Below are 9,209 nucleotides of genomic sequence, written 5' to 3'. Positions count from 1 at the left end.
TCTTCCTCTCAGGATCCCTGATTTTCCACGTGCAGCTCCCTAATGTGCAATGTTTGTGATTTCAGTATAATGGGTAATGAGTTTGTGGCTGCCAGGAGGAGAATGCAGTGAGGCCCTAGAGACAAGAGGCTAATGCTAATCACCTGCCCATGGATCATTTCCTCTCATAAATAACTATCCTTTAGTGTCCTAGAATCCTTCATTTAAACCTCTGTCCCTTCCCTGGAGTACAGGGTGTTGTTTGTGCTGAGGCTGCTGTAAAAATGGGTGTTAAACTGGTTGAGCACCGAGTTGCTGTGGCCAAGGTGACTGGAAGGCATGGAATTGGACCAGTCTCCCACACCATGGCTGGGAATACTGGAGAGTGGGGAGTAGGAATTGAAGCCTACCATGTTCTGCCCCATTTTGTCAATGGGTTCAGAGCTGAGTCCCACGGGCCCGGAGCGGCTCCCCGAGGTGGAGCCGTGGACATAGGCGGTCATGCTGGAGAGGAAGTTACTGAGGCACGGGCTGCTGGAGGAGGGAGGAGGAGACCCTTTCTCAGGTGAATGGCCAGTCCCAGGTGGTGAGTTTTCCAAGATATCCTGATGCTCTGCAGCTTTGGGGCTGCCAGTCAGGGTACTGTCCTCGGATTTCTCAGACGCAAGAGCAGCAGCACTGGCCTCAATGTCAGACTTTCTCTTCCGCTTCCTGCGAAAGTTTCCATTGTCAAACATCTTCTCACAGTTCGGGTCCAGAGTCCAGTAATTCCCTTTTCCTGTCCAAGGAAACAGACCCACACTTTTAGTTTAAAAATAAGCACACAAACAAACGAGAAAAAAAGCAGTCATTTAGGGCTTTACAGTGCTTCTCTCATTTCTCAGAAACAGAAGAATTGCATGAGAAATACACAAGTATTTTTTTAGTCACTCAAAAGTGCAAGTCTGTTGAATTTAGAAAACAGTTTAAAGTTTGGGTTCTACCCTTTAGTCTGACTCTTCACACAGGCAAAATTACAGGTGGAGTCACTGGGAGGGCTTTTTGTCTTATTTTCTTGTTGAGGGAAGAAGGTTTTCAGTATACAGGTCTTCTGAATTTATGGCAGAGAGTAATCAAATCCCACACTGGGATTCCACTCCAGATTCAGTAGGGTAGCATAGGTTTCTAACAAGATGATAGAACTAAACTTTTGGCCCTCTACTGCAGAATAATTTCAATGAGTTTTTAATGTTCTCCATGGTTCTTACCAGCTATTGATAGGAAACCATGAATAAGGGAATATTTGACAGCCTACCAGCCAAGGGGTTGGTAATGGCAGAGGTGTCATTCCAAGAAAAACACTAATTGAAACAAACAAAAAAAAAGCACCCTGCTCTCCTCTTGAGAATTAATGCTGATTCCCCAAAGCAATTGGATTTTTTTGACAAATCCCCCTCCCTTGAATTTCCAGTTAAGTTTGACACAAGTCTTGCATTACATGAGATGGGTCAGAGTGTGCCTTGCCCAGTTAAATGTTCCTGTGTGTGCTGAGTCTCCTGCTCAGCTCATTGATCCATCCTCAGGAAGACTCAGGGCAGGACAGAATTCCCTTCCCTGCAGAGACCTCACAGCAGCACTGATTCACACCTTAGCTGTGCACAGCTGCTTTCTAGTTCAGCCTTTTGAAAACAAAGTGCTGCTGTGTCTATGTCCTCTATCTGGGCTGCTATGTCTCTTTACAGTGCACTAGGTATTTTAAAATTCATCAGGTTTGATTAGAGGTGGGGGAAAAGGGGGAGAAGGCTATACCTGGATCATCTTCATCTCGAGGCACCTTCTTGAAGCAGTCGTTGAGAGACAAGTTGTGCCGTATGGAATTCTGCCAGCCAGCTTTGCTTTTGTTGTAGAACGGGAAGTTGTCAGCCACGTACTGGTAGATCTGGCTCAGAGTCAGCCTCTTGTCAGGTGCCCCGTGGATGGCCATGGCAATGAGGGCAGAGTAGGAGTAAGGTGGTCGCACCAACTTCATGAGCTCCTCTTGGGACGGGAGGGGAAGCCAGCCAAGGTCAGTTCCTCCCAAGCCGTGCATGTTGGGCAAGAGCTGCCTCTGCATCCCGTACGACTGCGGGATGAAGGGGCTGGAGTTGGATCCCGGCAGGTAGGGTGGGGGGGTGATGGAAGGTCCATTTAGCCAGAGGTAAGGATTGGGAGTGCTGCTGTAATCTGTCGCCTCAAAGGTGCTCGGCCGCTGGGGACTCGGCACGTTCTGCGGGTGGAAGAAGTTCTCGTAGTAGATGTTCATCTCCGGGGGCTCCTGGCCGATGTTGGGGAACTGAGGGCTGCAGCGTGGAGGGGAGTGCGACGGAGGGTCAAAGAAGCTCATGCTCTAACCCGGGCAGCTGGTGAGCTGTGACACACCTGTGCTAGTGCTCCTTTCCCGGGACAGGTGCATCACCTGTGCCCTTCCCTGGGTACTTATGCACCTGTAAATGTTTCAGCCTGTGCTGCAGGCTCCTCCCCGCAGCCCTGAGTGGCTGCAGATGAGGACGATATCCTTTTTGGAATGCTGGCAGTCCCAGTCAGTCATTGATGTCACATCAACCAAACGTGAAAGTTACAACTGTTTGTCTTCTTAAATGAATGAAGGAATTTTCCACTAATGCGATGCACATGAAGAAAGCGTAGGGCTTCTTGAAGTTTAAACTCAGATCCTCCTCTTTCTATCTTTCACAGTGAAGCTTTAGCATTTCCTATTTTTTTCTTATTAAAGAAAAGCCATTTTGTGCTGCTATTAGTAACACCTCAGAATGCAAAAGCCATTGTCACTAGTCAATGAAACAGTAGAGATATATACTTAAAAAAAAAAAAAAGAAGAAAAGAAAAAGAAAAGAAAAGGTCAAACCTTTTCCTTTTGTAACTTTAATTGCAGACTTGCTTGTACTTCCCCCTAGGCAATCACAGTACTACAGGCAAATTCTGTGGCTGGTTACTCACGTGAGTAGTCTTACTGATATAAATGGAATTAACTCCCTAAAGTAAGGATTAATCTTGTGAGGAAAAAATTTCAAGCTTAATAATCAAACCTTTCTTTAGAGCTTAAAGTGGTGAACTGAGATGGGAAATCATTATGTTCTGCTTCCTCTTTGCTGCAGGATTGGTGCAGAGAGCTCATGAAACCTTTTAGCTCAACTTCCAAGCAGGAAAGCAGTGACAGTGTTCAGCACAGCTCTTCTTAGCCAAGTTCCAATAACTTCATCTGTAACTATGCAGACAAGAGCTGATTCCTTAAGATTAAGTAATAAGGAAAAACCTCTAGCCCTTTTATGATTTGGACAAATCCTTAGTGCTTTGCATGGCACCCTGCATGTTTGAAGGAGGAGAGAGCAGATCTGCAATCCCACCGTCCCTGTCTCGGGATGGCAGCTCTTCACTGCATGAATGCCTGCACTGGAGCCAGGGCAGAGCTGCAGGTCCCTTCACAGTCATAATTGCTTATTTTTCTTGTGATTAAACACACACATCATTTAAAACTTGCCTCAGCCGTAATATCCATGCAATTAAAGAAGGTCATGGTATGACAGGGCCTTCCAGATAGCTCTTGTCCTATAATTTCTGCAGAAACAACAGTTTTGACCCATGGATTTGAATTCCTGGCTGTACCAAAGGCCTTTTGCTTCATCAGACATTCACCTTAATTTTTTGTGCTGTAGCACATCCACCAAGACTCCCCACTCCCTAAGAATTAGTGATTCACTAATGTCACGTCCATATTGGTGCTTTGAAAGGTATGAAAAAGAATTCTGCTGGGAATACTGCTGCAATATTGAGTACAGAATGACAAAGCAAGACAATTTGCCAGCTCAGAAGTGCAGCTCTACAGCTCTTACTTTAAAAACCCATGCTTTCACTGCACAGAAAATCATTTGTACCACAACAAACAAGCTGTTGCTTTAATTTGAATGGCTGAGAGCTCAGAATACGTAAATGCTAAATAACCTGTTCAGAGACACACATTAAACAGTCAAAAGTTAAGTGGAACGTGGTGGGACAGGCTTATTTTCTAAGTGACAACTGCTGTGCAAAAGGTGACTTGGACAAAAAGAAAAAAAAAGAAAGAACAAGAATTATTTTTCAGGAGCCCATAATGTGAGTGCCTCCCCCCTCAAGCAATAATCTGCAATAATCTTTTTCGCCATAAGAATCTGAGTTACAAAAATGCAAAATGCTGTTTGAGCAACATCCCCTACAGCTTCCAAGTTAACTTTCTAACACATAGATGCATTTTAAAATTATATGTGTATTCCTGAAAATATTGGTACAACTACTGTTAATAACCCCCCTTCATTTACAGAAGAGTCAATAGAATAAAACATTTAAGAAACATGAGTAAAACCACATTTACAATTAACTAAAGAGCCAGAATACAGTGAGAAAAGTAAACATAATACATTTTGACCTGCTCAACAAATTAGATTTTTGCCAAAAAAACCCCTTGAAAACAAGAAAAACTTGCAAATTTATTCCAAGTAAAAATTCAACTAACTGCATCATGGACTTTGATGAGTGACATTTAATACTTATTCCCTGAGGTGCACTGCACGCATAGTTACAATAAAAATACACTTAAGTGGGTGCTGAGTGAATACAGGCTTTGAAAAAAGCCCAGCCTTTACAAAGGGCAAAAGCATTACTGCTGCAGCCAGAGACTGGTGTGTAAAACTTCCTCTGCCAAGGGCTCTGTGAAGCTCTGTGCAGGGCATGGAGCAGGGTGAGCCCGAGCCGTGCTGTGCCAGGGGATGCCCAGCCCTGCCAGCCCTCCCTCCTGAGCAAGGTGTCCCACAGAAAAGCAGGGACTGGGCTGAGGATGGCAATGCTGCTTTTACAGCAGGGAGGTGCAGAGACTCCTCTGGGCTGCTGCCCACGGCGCTGTGAAAGGGGGGCAAAGTCTGATCCCTCCCTGGCATGGCTGAGCTGGCACAGGACACGATCCTATCAGCAGCATTTCCCTTCAGCTGGCTGGGCCTGATTTACTCAGACCAGACTATAAACAGTGCCAGGAAAAAGGCACTTCAGTACTCTGGGCACACCTTGCTGCTGCAGGGTCACTGCAGCACGCGCTCCTGGGCAGCTCTGTGCTGCAGATGCTCCTTTGCAAGGAGAGAACCAGCTCTGCTCAAGCTGTGGTGGCAGGGTCAGAACTGAAGGAAATTGAGTCTAAGCAGGAATATTGTCCTGGGGTCTTCACCACGGAGAGTGTTCCTTTTGGCAGGGCTGAAAGAAGGCAGAAATTCCCAGAAGTGGAGAAAGAGAAGGAAAACCGGTGAGGCTTCCATATAAAGAGGCTGGAAAACGGTGGCATGCTGACCAAGCCGCACCAACAGATGTTGTTTAGGGATTAAAAACTCTGCAAATAAATTGAAGGCTGCTGCTGGAGAAAGTTTAATAACCATTATTTCCAAATGCATTGGGTCAGTAAGATCTGACTAGGCAGGATACATCATATTTTTAACGTGTCTTTTTACTGCAGTCCACTCATGCACAGCCCTGGGTGCATGTCTCTACCAGCTGGAAGCCTGGCCAACCACAGATTGTTGTCAAACCAAAGGCTGTTGACAACTCTTGCATTTTACAAATATTTGCTCCTTGCAATTTCTTGAGTGAAGCTCCAAAATCTGCAGAGTTGAGGCTGAGCCCATTGTTTTCCGTAGGATTTTTAGGTCAACTCCATGTACCCTCTACTCCAGCTAGCAGTAGTATTTCTTCACACTGACTACCCTTCTAGATAAAAGAAAATATCTGAAATCTTGGGTTAAGAAAGGTTTAGATTAATTTCATTTAAACTCAGATAACTCAGCATTTCCACTTATACTCCACAGTAACCCACACATGCAGTGTTTCTGAAATGCAGTGACTGGGGAGAGATGTGCACACCAGCACATGGTTCATATAAACAATTCCTATGGCCACAAGGAAGAGGGAAAAATAGTTTTTAACAGAAAGGGGTCCACATGTAAGTCAATACACCAAGCAACCCACCTTGTATAAAACAATTCACACCTTCAATTCAGAAACAGGTCAGTATTCATCAATAAGACATTTTCACACAGTGAAAAATTCTCTATGTTCTCATTTGTCCAGTAGGTTACATTTAGAAGTCTTCACATCTTATTCCACTAATCATCTGCCCAGCATATCCACAAAATAAACCATACCATGAGAAGGAACAGGCTGTAGCAGGCAAAGCAATGTCATCTCAAGGACATTACAAAAGAATAAGAAATGTTAAATACGGCACTGCAAAACAAGGGAACTGAGCTTTATTTCTAGAAAGGCAGGTTGAACATTAAATTAATGGAAAAGGCAATATCATTTGGATCTGTGCCATAAGTGCTGCAATGCTAGAATGCCCTTAGACTTTTCAAGACCTCCAGAACAAAATCACAGTGGATTTTTGAAGCAACTTTAGAACTGGGTTTTTAGAAGGTTGTGAAACCTTGTAGGGGCTCAGCTGCTCTCTGACATGAGAATGATGATAATAAAAGCAGTCATAACTCCTACTCCAAAAAGGTCTTCTACCATCTCCTAACATATCATAAATATGGTAGAGGGGATTAGGTGTCCCTGACTTGTGTATCAGTTGTGACAGACCACAGGCAGGCAAGGAATCCATAGCTTCCCTTTGGCTGGGATGCTGTGGATGATGGCATTTCCCATGGGATCTGCTGTGCCCAGGGACACAGACATGGTCACATCTGCCACAGAGGGGCAGAATCACTCTGTGACAAATCTTTCTCATGGTAGAATCCGAGGTGTCCCTCCCTCCTGTGTATTATAGGAGTTAATACAGCTACAGACCCTTCAATCAATCAATCAATCAATCAATCAATCAGTCCTACTGTGACAGCCTCCCTGCTGCTGCAGCTCCTGAGCAGCCAACTGGGTTCCCTCTTTCAGATCATCTGCTTGTTCTACTCTCACCACTAACTGTGGGTTTATATGAGAAATCAGTGGTGCTAAAATTAAATGAGGTCTTGTATGAACATCAACACAGATACCAAATAAATTAATCTGTATGCACTTCCAAAACCCTTCAGAATTTAAATTCTTGTGCATTTCCATGAAATGAATTAATTCATTTCAATGCATTTCAATGATTTATAGAAAGAAAAAGTAAAATGCTTTCCTTTCTTTTCTACAGAAAAAAAAAGCAACGTGCTGCTGCTTTTGTTTCAGTCACATTTCAGCATCAAGGTATTTGCTGGGGAGGACAAATCAGCTCTTCCCTCTCCACTATTCAACTGGAGATTTCATTGAGAAGATATTTTAGAACCACAGAATTTTTCAGAAAACATAACTTCCTTTTTTTAAGGAAAAAGGATTTTTTCAGTGTTCTACGCCCTTCGGTGCATGCACTACACAAACACTTGCGGGAAATCAATTACAAACTAAAGCTGGAACGCGAATCGGTGCAAGCGCCGGGAACTTCCCCGGGACACACCCGGGCACAGATAACCTGCGGGGTGTTTTATTGCAGCCGGGCTGGAGCGCTGTAAACGGAGATAACCCGACCTGCGAGCGGGGTGAGTTGGGGCTCTCTTCATCCCGGCGCTTCCAGGAGCCGCGCTGCCTTTCACCGAGCCCCAGCGGGGCGAGCCGCGACACGGGCAGGGTATCGCGACATGCTATCGCCGCCCGGCGACACTGCCTGGGAATGCACAGCTGCCCTGGCATCCTCCGGTCCTGCTGCTACTGGCCAGGGTCACCCGGGCCTGTAAAAATAACCCATTCCATATGGAAACAGTTTAAACTTTTTCCTATTAGAATCCTTCATTTGCTTTGGAATTCTGTATGGAAATTCTGGTAGATTAGAGATGTCTTTGTTTTAGATTAGTTTCCTTTTTTCTTTTTTCTTTTCTGTTTCCCCATCCTGATTTCCAATATTCATCTTTTCCTGTCTTGTGAAACTAGTCCAAATGCAGCTGTAAAGAAAGACTCTGAATTCAGGGACTGTGCACCATGTACATCAAAGCAACTGAAGAAAGGTTTTGCATTCCTCATTATTTGTAGAATCCAGGTATCCAATCATAACATACTTTAGTGTACAATAAAATACCATAAAAAACACAAGGTTAAAAGGTCTGCATCTAAAGCTACTCTGTCTAGGGCTGGTTTTTTATATCTAAAAACATATAAATAAACCTTCTGCAGGAAGTCTTCCCTCAAAATATCTGTTGAGCATGGAGAGTTATTTAGACATTTTCTAGTTACAACAGTACAAGATTCCTGCTACCTCACCCACATGAGCCTTTTTTGGCTGCTGGCCTGCCAGGGTATAGACTCCTTAAATGAGTGTTTTCTGATGCCCATCACCTGTGCTGTGCCTTTGAGTCAGTCACCTTTTAAACCCATGGTGACAGCTTCAGCAGCCACCTGCCACGAGCTGAACTGATCCAAGCACTGGCAAGGCTCTCGAGGGTTAACTGAGAGTGAGAGATCCGTCAGGCCTGCCACATGAACCTGGTACTAAATGCAGGTTGAATACCCACACACAGAATGGGGCATCTGGAGCTGCAGGATGCATTAACACACATGAAAAATCATTATCACAGCCACTCTGTTTGTTCCAGCTCAGACACAGTGGCTGTCTCATCCCAGGGTCAGCCATAGGAGTGATCCCTCATGGCACACAGAAGCTGTCAGCTATCCTGGAAGACAAAAACTATGCTGAAAAAGGATAATTCTGTGCCAAACCCAATCAGATCAAACTGCCCTCGCTTTAAAGCCGTGATTCAATTTATCTAACATTTAAAAGTTTATGAAATCCGTGGCCTACCTGAGGTTTGTTTGCAGAGCAATTCTTCATTTACAGTGTTAATCTTTAGCACCCGCTGCATCATAAGAGCAAATCAGAACAGAAAATTACACACAGTCAATAAAGAACAAGTCCTCTCCTCACCCCCGAGCAGTAAACACTGCCAGTGCTGAAGTCCTTCCAGCTGAGGGCAGCCCCTGGAGTGTTGCTCAATGCTCCCCCTCTGAAGGACCTTGAATGCCTAAGAGCAAGTAGGAACTGACTTCTGGCAGGGGAATGTAAGTTCAGTGCAGTGATTTCTCCAAAGCACCCAGGATAGGAGATAGCTGCAAGCTTTTTTTCATGAAGACTTCCATATTCCTAAAAAAATAGAGAGATGCATCTAAAAAGATGGACATGTCTTCATCCAAAAAATATCGAGGGAAAGAATCTTTAAACT

General features: G+C 44.4%; 1 protein-coding gene across 2 annotated transcripts; it reads right to left on the bottom strand.

Annotated features, from left to right (window-relative positions):
- Positions 1 to 203: 203 nt before the first annotated feature.
- Positions 204 to 2,341, bottom strand: FOXI1 (forkhead box I1). 2 transcript variants are annotated; one of them, XM_041397841.1, is made up of 2 exons: positions 1,768 to 2,341; positions 204 to 757 (listed from the first exon to the last, which is right to left on the bottom strand). In XM_041397841.1, exons 1-2 carry the CDS (start codon positions 2,339 to 2,341, stop codon positions 204 to 206), a joined length of 1,128 nt encoding a protein of 375 aa, XP_041253775.1. The 2 variants fall into 2 exon arrangements, with proteins under 2 accessions (XP_041253775.1, XP_041253776.1); XM_041397842.1 differs by having other exon boundaries at positions 204 to 478; positions 1,771 to 2,341.
- Positions 2,342 to 9,209: the final 6,868 nt, after the last annotated feature.

This window comes from Onychostruthus taczanowskii, unplaced genomic scaffold (assembly GCF_017590055.1).
Source record: "Onychostruthus taczanowskii isolate IOZ18803 unplaced genomic scaffold, ASM1759005v1 scaffold14, whole genome shotgun sequence".
In the NCBI taxonomy this organism is placed as follows: domain Eukaryota; kingdom Metazoa; phylum Chordata; class Aves; order Passeriformes; family Passeridae; genus Onychostruthus; species Onychostruthus taczanowskii.
This window is presented reverse-complemented; position numbering and strand designations above follow the sequence as displayed.